The following is a 17,487-nucleotide window of genomic DNA, read 5'->3' as shown; positions in this document are numbered from 1 at the left end:
CTTCCTAAGGGAAAGCTTAAGTGGACATGTAGGTGCGTTTGTAGGTTTGCTGATGGGAGCTGGAATTTCTTTCATTAACTAAGGTTGGAGGAGGTTTGAAGGTGTGAGCAAAGTGGAACAGCTTTACATTGGGACTCTGAAGAATAGCAAAGGGCTGACTCTTGCAACTCACTCTACAGTACTGACAGTTAAAGGAGACCATGAAATCATCATGATCCCAATCTACAGTTTACATTATTTATTTATTTTTGAGACAGAGTCAGGGGGATGGGAAGAGCCTGTCGCCCAGGCTGGAGTGCAGTAGTGGGATCTCTGCTCACTGCAACCTCCGCCTCCCAGGTTCAAGCAATTCTCCCTGCCTCAGCCTCCAGAGTAGCTGGGATTACAGGTGCGTGCCACCACACCCATTTTATTTATTTTTTGTATTTTTAGTAGAGACGGGGTTTCACCATGTTGCCCAGGCTGGTCTCAAACTCCTGAGCTCTGGCAATCCACTCACTTCCTCAAAGTGTTAGGATTACAGGCATGAGCCAGCGCCCAGCCTATAGTTTCATTCTTTTAAATGCCTGGATTCATCAGCTAGAAGTTTTTTTTTTTTTTTTTTTTTTTTGAGACGGAGTTTCGCTCTTGTTACCCAGGCTGGAGTGCAATGGCGCGATCTCGGCTCACCGCAACCTCCGCCTCCTGGGTTCAGGCAATTCTCCTGCCTCAGCCTCCTGAGTAGCTGGAATTACAGGTACACGCCACCATGCCCGGCTAATTTTTTGTATCTTTAGTAGAGACGGGGTTTCACCATGTTGACCAGGATGGTCTCAATCTCTTGACCTTGTGATCCACCCGCCTCAGCCTCCCAAAGTGCTGGGATTACAGGCTTGAGCCACCGCGCCCGGCCAAGTTTTTTGTTTTTTAAATTTAAATTTCTTTTTTCTTTTTTGGCCCCAGTGCTACTACCAAAGCAGTCAGAACTGGATTCATTCAGGTATATACAAGTGGGTTGAGGGTCACTGATGAAATGGTTAAAGTGATTAAAGACCAAAGATGGAGAGGGGTTGAGAGAGATCAAAGATAGAGCCTAACTGGGTAGAGAAGGAAGAAAAGAACAGAGGTCAAGAGTAACTGGAATGTGAGTGAGAGCTTGAAGAAACACCAAAGGTTGTGGCCAGAGAGTGGGATGCCTGAATTTACTATTTCAGATGTACAGCCATTCCACATCACGACAGGCTGTACAGTGTGGCTATGAGAAGGAATAGTGAAGGTTGCTGGAGGTAAAGAAGAAACTGGAAACCTAAGTGTAGCTGGGTTCTCCGCATGGCCACTGAGGCCACACAGTATAAAGGCTTGAGCAGAAGCCAGGTGTTAAGCCAAAACCGTATTTCCCTTCTTTGAAATCAGGGAAGAATTAAGGCACAAAAGCTGAACCAGCATTATATAGCAGTCATTTGTAGAATCTGCTTTGGGTGAAGTCACATCAGCCTCAGAGGTTTGGCAGTTGTCATGGAAGTAAAGGGGACATTTGTAAAGGTGTTATGATGGCATCTGGCAAGTGGCTAGATGGGTGAGGAGAGAGTGGAGAGGTGCCCTGCAGCGAACCATGCGGCCTTTCCCACACGTGACCCGGGAGTAGGGGGTATGAGGACTTCATTGCGCCGACGGGGAGGAGAAAAGCCATCGGCCCCATGTGCCACCAAACTGTGCACCTGACTTGTTTCTCCTGCCCACATCCCTGTCTCTGGAAGAGAGAGGCAGAGTGTGAAGACGTACTGCCTAACAGTGAGGGAAAACACAGAGGCTAAGAGTCAAATGGCAGGAAACCCCTTGTAAATGTTTGTGGTGGTTCGCATATTATCTTCGAGACAGGATCTCACTACGTTGCTCAGGCTGGTCTCAAGCTCTTGGATTCAAGCAATGCTCCTGCCTCAGCTTCCTCAGCAGCTGTATAACTACAGGCCTCATTTTATCTTCAGTTTTAAATAGAGTTCCATTTAAAAACCTGCAATGGAGAAACAGGAAAAGGGATTTTTAAAAGCATACAAACTAGGTGTATGTGAATAAATACATGGTGTAGCTCGGGCTGGTTGTTGGGGATGGGACTGTGATGGTACCACTCTTCTTGTGAAGGATGTGTTTTTTCTAATTTGGGGACAGTTCCAGGTCTTGAATCTGGATGACTAGAAGAAGGAAGTAGAAAGTGGTTTGAAGAGGTACTAAAAAGTGGGACAATGTTTTTAACAACATTACACATAACATATCACATTGAAGACCTTGCTTTCTCTAATATCTTACAAGCTTATCTATTCCCAGGTTAAAAATAATTTTAAAAACACTCTGATAATGCAAGTAATCTCAATTTGTTGGGCAGATACTGGAATATCACACTTTCTTAAAACATAAAGTATATTCTACAGTAAATACAGATTAGTCAAGCATATTTTTGGGTCTTACTGCAGAGTTTGAGAATGGTGACATAAATACTATATTTGGACCCAGCAAAATATTTTCTCAACTCTGTAGTGTGGGAGATGTAAATGGGTTTAAATTCCACCTCCCACCACTTAACTGTTTTTTCCCCTACCCAACACAGGGTCTTGCTTTATCGCTCAGGCTGGAGTGCAGTGGTGCTATCCTAACTCACTGTAATCTTGGACCCCTGGGCTCAAGCAATCCTCCCCTCAACCTCCCAAGCACATGCCACCACAACCTAGCTAATTTTCTTGTTTTTCAGAGACAGGGTCTCACTATGTCGCCCAGGCTGGTCTTGAACTCCCGGTCTCAAGTGATCCTTCTGTCTTCAGCCTCTCAAAGTGCTGGAATTACAGGTGTGAGCCACTGTGCCCAACCCAGCTGACTTTTTCTTTGCCCGTGAAATGGGTATTGTAACGGTACTTACCTTGTATCAATGCTGTGAGAAACTAGTAAGAATGTCGTAAGGTAGGCTGGGCGCGGTGGCTCACGCCTGTAATCCCAACACTTTGGGAGGCCAAGGTGGGCAGATCACGAGGTCAGGAGATCGAGACCATCCTGGCCAACACAGTGAAACCCCGTCTCTACTAAAAGACAAAAAATAAAACAAAATAGCTGGATGTGGTAGTGCACACCTGTAGACCCAGCTACTCATGAGGCTGAGGCAGGAGAATCACTTGAACCTGGGAGGTGGAGACTGCAGTCAGCAGAGATCATGCCACTGCACTCCAGCCTGGAACGGAGCAAGACTCTGTTTCAGAAAAAAAAAAAAAAAAAAAGTAGTAAAGTACTTGTTGAAGAGCCTGGTACATACTAGTCACTTGGGTAGTTACTACTAATAAACAGCTGTGAGATGACAGTCACACTCTAACAGCAGGATTATTTCCTGGATTCTCCCACATTCTTCATTCTCCAGCCCCTGAGATTAGAACAGGGGAGAAAAACCTGAGACCACGAAAAGAAGTGATCAAGAAACAAATGGCAGCAGTGGTTATCACTGCAGTTCCTACGAACTGCTTTAAGTCAGCAGTGAGGCGTTTTTATTTTGTATTGCATTACTCCCATAAAGTTAAACCTCAACTAACTAGAACCTTTGTTCTAAAATGGTGTTTACAGTCGGGCACTGTGGCTCATGCCTGTAATCCCAGCACTCTGGGGAGGCTGAGGCCGGTGGATCACCTGAGGTCAGGAGTTTGAGACCAGCCTGGCCAACATGGTGAAACCCTGTCTCTACTAAAAATACAAAATTTAGCTGGACATGGTGGTGAGAGCCTATAATCCCAGCTACTCCAGAGGCTGAGGCAGGAGAACTGCTTGAACTCAGGAGATGGAGGATGCAGTCAGCTGAGATGGTACCACTGCCCTCCAGCCTTGGCAACAGCGCGAGACTCCGTCTCGGAAAACAAAAACAAAAAACCAAAATGGTGTTTATATTCACTTTTAGAAGAAAAAGACAAATGACAGAAAAAGGGTAATACATATATATTTATTTTTAAAAATTCCAGGGGATGTCCCAGTTAGTAAACAGTTCTGTTGCTTGTCCCTTCTATGGCTACATGCAGTTTCAATTGTTCAGTACAACAGATGAGGCATCTGAAAGGCCTCCAACATCAAGAAACACTAACTCATCTCTGGCATATCATACTTTTTAAGGCAGAAGTATTTTCTGTAATGTTACTACAATGTTTACTGGTTAATTTTTAGTTAACCAGAACCACATATCCCATAGATATTCCATTTAACTGAGGTTCATAGCCATAAAAGCATTACCATAGAAAAATTTCCTTTTAGCAATCTCAAGAGACCTCAGCCACCAATATACCTCACTACCTTCTTGACAATATAAAGTGAAATATTACTTTAGATGAAAATTTTTAATATCCTAATTATTTAGAAAAAATTATCTAAGTTGATACTTGAAAGAATTTTGATTTTTAATCACCTTCCACAACGATTTGATATACCTTAATTACACTTACATTGTTTATAAGAGAATCACTTTAAAGGGGAAAAAATGAATATTACTTATATTTAAAAATCTGCTTTATAAAAAAGTATATAAATGTCAATCTGCCAGATATACCTCCTATCCCCAACACAGCTGTAACAGTGACTAATGGGGTCATGACCATGAAGCAAATTTTACGTCCCAGATAGAAATGTGTAGGTGGCAGAAAGTGTATTTTTCAGCAGGAGTGATTCTGTTGGATCTCTTTACAATGTTAGAGCAGTTGTTAGAAATGTTAGTATTTTATTTGGTTTCTTGCTGTACAGGATTATCACAATGTTGACGTGATGTCTGTTCACCCAGTCATCATCATCATCGTCTCAATCTTGGAAATTATCAACAGCATCCTCCACACAGCAAGACAGGTATAGTGGTGCAGTTTAATGACAGAATCCAGTCTTAGATCCTGTTCACATCACATTATTGTGAATGTACACAAATGCCATTTATAGCTTTAAAGCTGTACTACATAACACATTACTATACTACTACAAAATATTCTTTTCTGTAAGTGCACTGAAAATTTTCTTGGGCATTTTATTAGGCCTTTTTTAGCACTATTCCAAATGCTAACAACCAGATATTTGAAACCCCCAAATATAAAGTCAGCTTCTTAATTTTCTGAAATTAGTTATTTGAGTTAACAGGAATTCTGTGGAAATACTGACTCATCTCTTTTCATTCAACCTTCAAAACAGGTAAGCCTACTTGCCCATCTCACCTAACCTTCAAAATAGTTAAAACAAAAATGAACCCAAACTAGCTATATATAACAAGAATCTTTCTTTTTTTTTTTTTTTTTTTTTTTTTTTTTTTGAGACTGAGTTTCGCTTGTTACCCAGGCTGGAGTGCAATGGCGCGATCTCGGCTCACCACAACCTCCGCCTCCCGGGTTCAGGCAATTCTCCTGCCTCAGCCTCCTGAGTAGCTGGGATTACAGGCACGCGCCACCATGCCCAGCTAATTTTTTTTTGTATTTTTAGTAGAGACGGGGTTTCACCGTGTTGACCAGGATGGTCTTGATCTCTTGACCTCGTGATCCACCCGCCTCGGCCTCCCAAAGTGCTGGGATTACAGGCTTGAGCCACCGCGCCCGGCCGGTAACAAGAATCTTTCAATTCCAAAACTATTGAAAGACCCTAAGTCAGCCAACCTATGAAATTATACAAGATGAAGCTGAAATAGCTGTGCTTTTTTTTAAACCATTAAACCCAGTTCTTTACCCTTAAGGTTATAAGAAAATGGAAAACCTGTTTTTAAAACATGCAAAGATTTAAACATTTTTCTATCTCCTCTAAGAAACTGTTTCCTATCTTACAATTATAAATATTCATAACACTCAAACTACTTTTTGTGGCCAGTTACTTATGTTTTTGACACTAGATTGTAGGGTACTATTTAGCCAAGATGTATTACAATGCTAAATTATGTATAAAATATGATTTCTGGAATTTGTCCGTCTTCTATTGAAGTGCCATTATTATTGCCAGGAGAACTAAAAAAGAAAAAAACAGTCTTGCTAGCAGCAGGTGTCTCGTGCACTACTTTCTTCAATCCTTTTGTGCCATAGTGGGAATCTGGACCCTAAATGGGAATAAAAGGTTCCTTAGTAATTTTCATTTAATAAGCACTCAATGTATTGTGGTGTTTTAATTAATTTTCTATTATATTTCATTATCATTCATATATAAAATTTTATGCTGTCATTTAGAGAAAAATGAAGTTTTTACCAAAAAACTAATTAATGAATAAAAACACTGAACACAGAGCCCAGATATTAGAAAACAGTGAAAAGATTTTTACAAAAATAACTTATTTTCTGCCAAACATTCAACTGCTTACTGAAACAAAAGGCTACTTCTTAGGAAGAGCTATTTATTTCAGAACAGTGCTGTGGAGAAGCACTTCTTTTCTTAAGGCAGTGGAATATTTCAGCTCCCAGTTTCTTTTCTCCCCTCTTTATAAATGGCTCAGCTGTCATGACTCGCAGCTAAAACACGCTTTCTGCAACATTCAAGAGGAAACCATCCGGAACGTCGTGCATGACTCTTACTTTGAGTGTGGCGCATGCTGTGTAGCACACATTGGGCAGGATCTCTACGGGTTCCTTAAACATGACCCTGAATGTGTTAGCTGTCCCATCACAACTAAAGCCGGTATCATTTTGTCCCAGGGTTTGTTTTTTTTCATATTCAATGATCTGTAATTTTTAAGAGACAAGTTACATTTAAGTTAAACCAAATGAAGCAAACTATAGAAAATAATATGAAGCCCTTAGGAATCTGTGTTCTTTTGAGACAGACTCTTGCTCTGTTGCCCATTCTAAAGTGCAGTGGTGTGATCTTGGCACACTGAAACCTCCGCTTCCCAGGTTCAAGCAATTCTCGTGCCTCTGCCTCCTGAGTAACTGGGATTACAGGTACATGCTACCATATCCAGCTAACTTTTCTGTATTTTTAGTAGAGGCAAGGTTTCACCATGTTGGCCAGGCTGGTCTCCAACTCCTGGTTCCAAGTGATCTGCCCACCTCAGCCTCTCAAAGTGCTGGAATTACAGGCGTGAGCCACTGCACCCAGCCCTAATTTTTCATTTTTTTGTAGAGATGGGCTCATGCTCTGTTGCCCAGGCTGGTCTCCAACTCCTGGGCTCAAGCAATCCTTCCACCTTGTCTATAATTCCAAAGTACTGGGATTATAGACATAAGCCACTGTGCCTGGCCTGTTTCTATTATCTGACTCATAGTATTTATACTTCATCATTTTTCTTTTTTTTTGAGATGGAGTTTCGCTCTTGTTACCCAGGCTGGAGTGCAATGGTGCGATCTCGGCTCACCGCAACCTCCGCCTCCTGGGTTCAGGCAATTCTCCTGCCTCAGCCTCCTGAGTAGCTGGGATTACAGGCACGTGCCACTATGCCCAGCTAATTTTTTGTATTTTTAGTAGAGACGGGGTTCCACCATGTTGACCAGGATGGTCTCCATCTCCTGACCTCATGATCCACCCGCCTCGGCCTCCCAAAGTGCTGGGATTACAGGCTTGAGCCACTGCGCCTGGCCTATACTTCATCATTTTAATGTATCTATAATCCTGATGCCCTCCCTCACTTTGTACACAAGGAGTCTGGTGTCTTCTGTAATACATAATGTAAGAGTAAGGTTCCACAATCAGAGAGGCTGACAGTGGGAACTTGCACCTTCCTGGGTCTGCCGATTATCCAGTGTGCTTAAGTGGGTTCATGGCGTCTATTGAATAGGATCTAAACAATAGTTTTAAAAAGTATATAAAGTACAATGGGGAGTGACTGTGAAATCCTGTATATTCTTCAGAGGTTTGCTAACGTTTTTCTATACTTAAAAAACACGGAAACAAAATTTTCTAACCTGTTAAAAAATCTTTCAAATAGGCCGGGCACAGTGGCTTATGCCTGTAATCCCAGCACTTTGGGAGGCTGAGGTGGTTGGATCACCTGAAGTCAAGAGTTCAAAACCAACCAGTCTGGCCAACGTGGTGAAACCCTGTCTCTACTAAAAATACAAAAATTAGCAAGGCGTGGTGGCGCATGCCTGTAATCCCAGCTACTCAGGAGGCTGAGGCAGGAGAATCGCTTGAACCCAGGCGGTGGATCAAGATCGTGCCATTGTACTCCAGCCTGGGCAACAGAGTGAAACTCCATCTCAAAAAAAAAAATCTGTCAAATAATTTCAGTGAGTTTAAAATTTATTTATTAAAATATTAATAAAACTTTCTGGCTGGGCACAGTGGCCCATACCTGTAATTCCAGCACTTTGGGAGGCCTAGGTGGGTGGATCACTTGAGGTTAGGGGTTCGAGATTAGCTTAGCCAACATGGTGAAACCCCATCTCTACTAAAAATACAAAAATTAGCTGGATGTGGTGGCACAACCCTGTAATCTCAGCTACTTAGGAGGCTGAGACACGGTAATCGCTTAACCTGGGAGATGGAAGTTGCAGTAAGCAGAGATTGTGTCATTGCACTCCAGCCTGGGTGACAGACTCTGTCTCAAAAAAAAAAAAAAATTAATATAACTTTCTAATTGGTTTATAAGTACAACAAACTGACATGAATGATGTAAATTTAGCAGCTGAATTTCACAATAAACTTTAGTGTACAGCATTAGAAAATAAGTAGAATAATTTTGTTGGCACAGCCAATAATGCAATTCTTCCATTTGGAGGATGGTATCATCTTTTTGAGGTAGTATGGTATCTTTTTCTGCTGTAATCAAGCCAGATGTTTGAATTGTTGTATCACAAAACAGAAAAACAGAATTTTGAAAACTAACAATGCATTTTGATCACAAAGTTAACCAAAGTTTTTATTATTAAAGATTAACAGGCTGAGCACGATGGCTCACACCTGTAATCCCAGCACTTTAGGACGCTGAGGTGGGCAGATCACGAGGTCAGGAGTTTGAGACCAGCCTGACCAACATGGTGAAACTCTGTCTCTACTAAAATTACAAAAACTAGCCAGGTGTGGTGGCGCACGCCTGTAATCCCAGCTACTCGGGAGGCAGGAGAATTGCTTGTACCCAGGAGGCAGAGGTTGCAGTGCGCCAAGATCACACCACTGCACTCTAGCCTGGGCGACAGAGCGAGACTCCATCTCAAAAGAAAAGAGAGAATAGACTAATAACATTTTAGAGATGGTGGGTTCTGTTGATAAACAAAAATGTGAAACAGTGTACTTTCTCATATTTTTCATGTTTCAATTTATACATAAAATATATGCACTATTGCATATATGTAAGTTTATAAATAAAAATACAATATGGATGTGTTTTAAAAAAATAATTTTACTAATTGGGGCGTGCAATCAAAAGTGTAAAGAACACTGGTTTATTAATAAGAAAAGGAAGGAGACAGGTATTTAACTTTCCTACAGATCAGGGAGTAGTGCCCTATGTGAAAGAAGTACATGGTTCAGAAAGTCTAAAGAATGAAGCAGGGGCCTCATGCCTGTAAACCCAATGCTGTGGGAGGCTGAGGCAGGAAGATCACTTGAGCCTAGGAGCTCAAGACCATCCTGGGCAACACAGAGAGACAAAAAAAAAAAAAGAGAGAGAGAAAGAAAAGAAAAGCCTGGGCACAGTGGCTCACACCTGTAATCCCAGCACTTTGGGAGGCTGAGGTGGGCAGATCACAAGGTCAGGAGATCGAGACCATCCTGGCTAACATAGTGAAACCCCATCTTTACTAAAAGTACAAAAAATTTGCTGGGCATGGTGGCAGGCACCTGTAATCCCAGCTACTCAGGAGGCCAAGGCAGGAGAATTGCTTGAACCTAGGAGGCAGAGGTTGCAGTGAGCCAAGATCACGCCATTGCACTCCAGCGTGGGCGACACAGCAAGACTCTGTCTCAAAAAAAAAAAAGAAAAAGAAAAAGAAAAATTAGTTGGGCAAGATGGCTCATGCCTGTGGTCCTAGCTACTTGGCAGGCTGAAGTGGGAGGATTGCTTGAGTTTGGATGGTTGAGGCTACAGTGAGCTGTGCTCACACCACTGCCCTTCAGCCTGGGTGACAAAGTGAGACCCTGTCTCAAAAAAAAGTAACGAAGAATAAACCAGGGTCTGCCAGACCCTCGGAAGTCATAGGATGTTCACACCTGTTACAAGAAATTTAGATAGTTTCAGTCCTAGAGTTGACAGTGCCACGAAAAAGGTAGGAGGGTGTTTTAAGGCTACACAGTAGGAAGTACTAACAGAAGGGATTCCTGGACAAAGGAGAGCTCCTTATATGCTAATACTTTTGTGAAAGACCCCAATTTTCTGCAACCAGACTAAAAAGTCTGAAACAACTCTAAAACAGAATTCTCTATGCTTACAATGCTAATAGGCCTTCCGACTCCTTTGATAATTACATTGAAATTTAAATTCTGTCAAAACAATATCTTATTGTAAAGTTACCTGTTTGTTGTATTTCAAGATGATATATGGTGGGGAGGAAACTGTACCTGTATATTCACTTGATAATCAGTAGGGCCATGAATAGATCCATATAAGCCAAATCCAACTATAGAAATCCTTCTATTAACCGTGAACCTGAGAGAAAGAAGCCAAAAATAAAATAACATAATTAATCCCAAGTGTTTATATTCTGAAGGTTTATAATTTTTTTTTAAGTGTTACCTGGAACATCCAGTTTTGCTTATAAAAAGAAAAACAAAAATTAGATATCCTTGGAAATGTCATCTGTTTGCTTACCAAAAAACTTACTTTCTAGAGTAAATTTGAACTTAACAGGAACCTAAGAAGAATTGGTTTTGTAAAAGCATTTAACCTCAATACCCACTTTTGTTGTAATAATTTTAGTGTTATATGAGTCCAAATATTTGTACATCTTTTTCATGAATGCAGACATGTCAGCCATTAAGACTGAAGCCCAGCATCTCAAACTGACAATTACCAATTCAAAAAACACTTACCAAGGGCCTATCATATTTAGGTACTAGGCTTGGCGCTGCGGAAATAATCAAGTGATTCTCCTGCCTCAGCCTCCTGAGTAGCTGGGACTATGGGCATGTGCCACTATGCCTGGCTAATTTTTTGTATTTTTAGTAAAGACAGGGTTTCACCATGTTAGCCAGGATGGTCTCGATCTCCTGACCCATGTGATCTGCCCACCTCAGCCTCCTAAAGTGCTGGGATTACAGGCACGAGCTACCATGCTCGGCCCACAATTCACTATATTTAACTAATCCCTTGTTGGATAATCTAGGTTATTTGCAGTTTTTATTATTAAATAATAATGGCATAATGAACAATCTTACAGTTAAACCATTTTATGAAGCCTTAATTGTTTTCTTTGGAATAGATTCCTAGAAGTAGAATTGCTGATGAAAATAAAAGGCACATTCTTTAAAAAAAATTTATTTTTTTTTTTTTATTTAGACAAGGTCTTGCTCTGTCACCCAAACTGGAGAGCAGTGCTGCGATCATGGCTCACTGCAGCCTCAACCTCCTGGGCTCAGGTGATCCTCCTGCCTCAGCCTCCCGAGTATCTGGGACCACAGGTACATGCCACTACATGCAGCTAATTTTAAAAAAAATATTATTTGTAGAGACGGGTTCTCACTATGTTGCCAAGGCTGATCTTGAACTCCTGGGTTCAAGCGATCCTCCTATCTTGGCCTTCCAAAGTGTTTTGATTACAGGCGTGAGCCACTACACCCAGCCAAAAGGCACAGTCTTAATGCTTTAGGTAAACATTGTCAAGTTGCTTTCTGGAAAGGTAACATTTTATAACCCATAAGATATAAGGATCGTTTTTCTCTCACTCTTATCAACCATGAGTATTTTTCATTTTCTTTTGCCTTGGAGAAACTGATATTGACAAATTACATTTATACTTTATTATTATTTGACACAGGATCTCACTTTGTCACCCAGTCTGGAGTGCAATGGCACGATCTCCACTTGTTGCAGCCTTAACCTCCCAGGTTCAAGCAATCCTCCCACCTCAGTCCCCCCAGGTAGCTGGGACTAGAGGCACCCAGTACCATTCCGAGCTAATTTTTGTATTTTTTGTAGAGATGGGGTTTTGCCATGTTGCCCAGGCTGGTCTTGAATTCCTGAGCTCAATAGATCCACCCACCTCAGACTCCCAAGGTGCCTGTATTACAGGCATGAGCCACTGTGCCCAGCCTATTTATCTGATTATTAATGAGGTAAAACATTTGCTCATATGCTTACTGCCCACTGGATTTTCTCTCTAACGAAATACGCAAGTCATGTTCTTTTCTCATTTTTCTTTACATATCAGCTTGTCTTTTTAATGTAGATTTAAAAGATCACGTTATATATAGACTATAGTTACTTATGCTTTGTTGGCAATATCCTTTATAATAAGTTTCCCATTTGTCATTAACCATAAAGTTAAACTTCATGGTGATTTTGCACTTAAAACTTTTGAATTATCTGTTTTCAAAATTATGATGTACGCCAAGTTTAGAAAGGTCTACCTCATCCTCACAGGACATAAACATTCACCTGTTCCAGCACTTTCATGGCTTCTGTTTTGTTTAATGTTAAAATTTTTATTTACATGAATACTGGTACATCGGATCAGTAAGGATCTAACTTAATTTTCCTAGTGGTTAATCCTTCCCTCGCCTTTACCTTATTATTTTTTGAGACAGGGTCTTGCTCTGTTGCCCAGGCTGGAGCGCAGTGGTGAGATCACAGCTCACTGCAGCCTCAACCTCCCAAGTTTAAGCGATCCTCCTTCCTTGGCATCTTGAGTAGCTGGGATTACAGCTGCATGCTACCATGCCTGACTAATTTTTGTATTTTTTGTAGAGATGGAGTTTCACCATGCTGCCCAGGCTGTTCTCAAACTCCTGGGCTCAAGTGAGCCACCCACTTCAGCCTCCCAAAGTGCTGGGGTTACAGGTGTGAGCCAGTACACCTGGCCATATCATTTTCTAAATGTTCATTTATATTAGGTTAGTTTCTGACGTCTATAGTTTGTTCCATACAGCACTAACTTCCTATAGCTTTACAATACTTTGTCATGTCATCTGTATTACTATTATTAAAAGAGAAACATGAGCCAGGCATGGTGGCTCATGCCTGTAATCCCAGTACTTTGGGAGGCCAAGGTGGGTGAATCACCTGAGGTCAGGAGTTTGAGACCAGCCTGGCCAACATGGTGAAACCCTGTCTCTACTAAAAATACAAAAATTAGCCGGGTGTGGTGGTGCACGTCTGTAATTCCAGCTACTTGGGAGGCTGGGGCAGGAGAATCACTTGAACCTGGGAGACGGAGGTTGCACTGAGCCAAGATCATGCCACTGCACTTCAGTCTGGGCAACAGAGTAAGACTCTCTCTCGAAAAAAAGAGAGAGAGAGAGAGAGAGAGAAACATGTACCCTTCCAAATTAAGTATTAAGAATTTTGCTGGCTAGGTGCAGTTGCTCACGCGTGTAATTCTAGTACTTTGAGAGGCTGAGGCAGGCAGATCACCTGAGGTCAGGAGTTCATGACCAGCTTGAACAACATGGTGAAACCCTTTCTCTACTAAAAATACAAAAAGTTAGCTGGGCATGCTGGTACACGCCTGTAGTCCCAGCTACATGAGAGGCTGAGGAAGGAGAATTGCTTGAACCCTGGTGGCGGAGGTTGAAGTGAGCCAAGATCATGCCACTGCACTCCAGCCTGGGCAACAAGAGTGAAACTCTGTCTCAAAAAAAAAAAAAAAAAAAAAAAATTAGCCAGGTGTGGTGGCACATTCCTGTAATGTCCGCTACTTGGGAGGCTGAGGTAGGAGATCGTTTGAATCTTGGAGGTGGAGGTTGCAGTGAGCTGAGATATCTCAAAACAAACACCTCATTATAGTATATTCTATTTTCTTTATTCCGCAAAACAGAAAACAGAGTTCGGAAGTGTTAAGTGGCTTGTTTGAGGCTGCCCCACTAAGAGGTGCCAGAGCTGGGATTCAAGCCCCACCCAACCTGCCAAAGAGCCAGAGTTTCTTGCACTCCACTGCATTGTCCCTCCCTGTCTCCACCTCTGTAGAAGAGCTGAAACAGGAAAGTAGAGCCTTGCCTTGTTCAGCTGCAGCTGGAAACGTGCTGGTCTGGCAACTAAAGTCTTTGCTGAAAAAGACTAAGAAAGTGCCCCGAGTATTGACTTCACAGGTTACAGATAAATTTCAGCCAGTAGGCAAGTTCAGAAATACAGACACCTTGAATAGGATCAACTACATTATACACTTTTATCTGGAACCTTTAAAGAAAACGTCCGTGGCAGCAATGCTGCTCATGGCATTTAAGACATAACATGCCTGTACTGTGCAGGTGAAACTGCCTCATCGTGCTGATACATATATGTACCTCAACTGACTACTTCAGTTTGTCTTCTAGTGTTGTCCTGCCCGAAGTCTATGTATTGAACTACATATTTTACTGTCAGTTACATTTATTTCTCCTTTATAACTAGATCACTTATCAATTAAAAAATGTATAAAGCATATTATCTATGAATTTTATTTCAGGTTAGTAAAGTGGGAATTACAAAATATTTATTAAAAAAGAACTGAGTTTGACAGAGTTTGAACTATTAATGTACATAATGCCACCAGCAAATTGTCAGAATTATAGTAACACTGCTGAAAACAGTATGGATAGTCTGAATTTCTATCTTGAGGCTTCAATAGTTTATCATGTAAACAAGTATTTTTCTAGGCCTAACCTAGTAAGAATTACATTGGGAATGAAGGTGAAATTTTATCAAAAGCCTTTCTGACATCTATTGAAATCAAATTGTTTTTCTTCTTTGATTTGTTGTGGGAATTATACTAATACATTTCCCAACACTGAGCCATTCCTTCAATCTCTAAATAAACTCTGCTCATCTAGTGTTATTCTTCTAAGCACAGATTCAATACCCTAATGTTTTACACAAAATTCTTCTTGATACTGAGATTGAGCTAGAATTTTTTTGTCTTGTCTGATTCCTATATAAAGGTTATGCTTCCTTCAATAATTAACCAAGAAATATTTTGTTCTTTTAATGCTCAAGGAAGCTATCTGTTCCTTGAAGATTTGACAAAACTCACCTGTAAAAACCACCTTGTGAAGGGACAGTTCTTTGATAACTTTTAATTCCTTCCATGGTAATTGGTCTATTCAGGCTTTCTTCTTCAGTCAATTTTGATAATTTATATTTGCCTATAAAATGATCCATTCCATTAACATGTTCAATTTATTAGTACAGAATAAACCCAGAATTAAAATAAAAATGTCAGCATATAATTATATTCCCCTTTTTACCTCTAAATATGAATGTTTATTACTTTTGCCAGAGGTTTATTTATTTTATTGGTCTTTTAAAGAAATCAGCTTATGGATTTATCAATGCTACCATTTTTAATTCATTAATTTCTGTATTTATCTATTTACTTTCTCTTTTCTTAGTTATTTTGTTATTCGTTTTCTAGCTACTTGGGCTGAATGCTTAAATCACTTATTTCTACTCTATTTACTAAAAGTAGTTAATTATTACTTTTTCTTTGTGTGCAGCTTTGGGCTCATCCCATAATTTTTTTACATATAGTATTATCGTGAATTATTATTAGTCTACAAGTACATTTTTAATTTCCATGTTAGCTCAAGATTTATAATAGTCCCCTATCCAACCAGACTTTTTAACAAACTTGTTCTTAATTTCTAGTTTTATACTGAAGTGCTATTAAATAAATGAAAATTCATAAGTCATGTTTTGTGAAAACTAGCACTGATTCTATTTTGACATTTAACCTAAAGAAACACAGCAGAGCAAAGATAATTTCTTCAACAGGATTATAGCATGCATTTTTCAAGATTCTTGATTTTTTTCTCAAAGCTTTTATAAATGTATACTGAGATATATTTTCCCTGCAACATCTATGCAAAGAAAAAACTCACACTAAACATAGTAAGGTTACATTTATTAGTTGTAGCCCTAAGCCTGTAAAAATAGTGTTTGATCAACTAGAACTCAGCCCATTAGCAGGGGTGATCCAAACAAAAATCATGTAACAGTCGGGCGCAGTGGCTCACCCCCTGGTAATCCCAGCACTTTGGAAGGCTGAGGCAGGTGGATCACTTGAGGTCAGTAGTTTGAGACCAGCCTGGACAACATGGTGAAACCCCATCTCTACTAAAAATACAAAAAAATTAGCTGAATGTGGTGGTGCATGCCTGTAATCCTAGCTACTTGGGAGGCTGAGGTGGGAGGATCGCTTGAACCCAGGAGGTGGAGGTTGCAGTGAGCAAGATCACACCACTAGACTCCAGCCTGGGTGACAAAGTGAGACTCCATCTCGGGGGAGTAAAAATCATGTAACAGAAGGTCCAACTCAATCCTTTCTTACTCTAATTTTTTCTTAAGAAGTCACCCTCACTCATAAATCAGTGAGGAGAGCAGGATGCCTCAGTGACTTCTTGTCTCCTGTATTAACTTAGAAGTTCATTTAAAAAAAGTATAAAATGAAATGTTGGTTAATTATCTCCATAACATATAAAGGCCAAATGGTAACTGCTACTCCCTCTCCACCTCCATGTCCCCAATATGACAGATACCTGATTCGATCACTTGTCCCACTGTAACCCCAGCGGCTCTCCACTTGCTGGAATCTATTGATGCAGCATTCCTTTCCTCTGAGGCAGCATCTTGGTCGGTCAATGTATTCAACTCGGGGTTTAGGATTGACAGTAAAATGAAGAAAGAGGTTTACCACTTCACGATCTGACAAAATTCCAGATTGAGCAGGACCTGTGGAAATAAAAACATAAACCTAAAAAAAAAGCAATCTGATTTCAATTCCTAACTTTGGAATATTCCACTTAATGTAAATTCAAATCTGGAGGATGTAACGTAAAAACAGGGAGAAAAATCTTAGCATATATAATTTTTGCATATATTTTAAAGTTTTGATAAATCCATCTGAGGTTAATTAAACACGTTAAAATGTTAAAAACATTAATTAGTCAAAACTTAGATCCAGGAATAAATGCTGTTCCTTATAAAAGTGCTAGGAGGATTCCTCTCTCACCTTATACAAAAATCAACTCAAGATGGATCAAAGACTTAAATCTAAGAAACCGTAACAATTCTAGAAGATGGCATCAGGAAAACTCTTCAAGATATTGGCTTAGGCAAAGAATTCATGACTAAGAACCCCAAAGCAAATGCAACAAAAACAAATAAATGGAACCTAATTAAACTAAAAAGCTTCTGCACAACAAAAGAAATAATCAGCAGAGTAAATAGACAACCTCCAGAGTGGGGGAACATATCTGCAAACTATGCATCCAACAAAGGACTAATATCCAGAATCTACAACTCAAACAAGTCAGCAAGAAAAAAAACAATCCCCGCACAAAGTGGGCGAAGGACATGAAGAGACAATTCTCAAAAGAAGATATACAAGCAGTCAACAAACATATGAAAAATATTCATCACTAATTATCACAGAAATGCAAATTAAATCCGCAATAAGATACCACCTTACTGTTGCA

The 17,487-nt window shown here is 40.3% G+C and overlaps 1 protein-coding gene across 1 annotated transcript in view; it reads right to left on the bottom strand.

Annotated features, from left to right (window-relative positions):
- Positions 1–5,575: 5,575 nt before the first annotated feature.
- The window catches only part of BTBD1 (BTB domain containing 1), a 50,210-nt gene continuing 38,298 nt past the window's right edge, over positions 5,576–17,487 (bottom strand). Inside the window, exons 5-8 of the mRNA XM_012449381.2 lie at positions 16,549–16,741; positions 10,441–10,528; positions 6,522–6,668; positions 5,576–6,052 (exon numbers count right to left, since the gene is read on the bottom strand). Of these exons, the coding sequence (XP_012304804.1) occupies positions 5,894–6,052; positions 6,522–6,668; positions 10,441–10,528; positions 16,549–16,741 (587 nt within the window). The 3' untranslated portion in view covers positions 5,576–5,893. The remainder of the gene's footprint in view (positions 6,053–6,521; positions 6,669–10,440; positions 10,529–16,548; positions 16,742–17,487) is intronic.

The sequence above is a fragment of the Aotus nancymaae genome, unplaced genomic scaffold, assembly GCF_030222135.1.
Source record: "Aotus nancymaae isolate 86718 unplaced genomic scaffold, 86718_ANA_hifiasm-v0.15.2.pri h1tg000064l_0, whole genome shotgun sequence".
Lineage (NCBI taxonomy): Eukaryota > Metazoa > Chordata > Mammalia > Primates > Aotidae > Aotus > Aotus nancymaae.
This window is presented reverse-complemented; position numbering and strand designations above follow the sequence as displayed.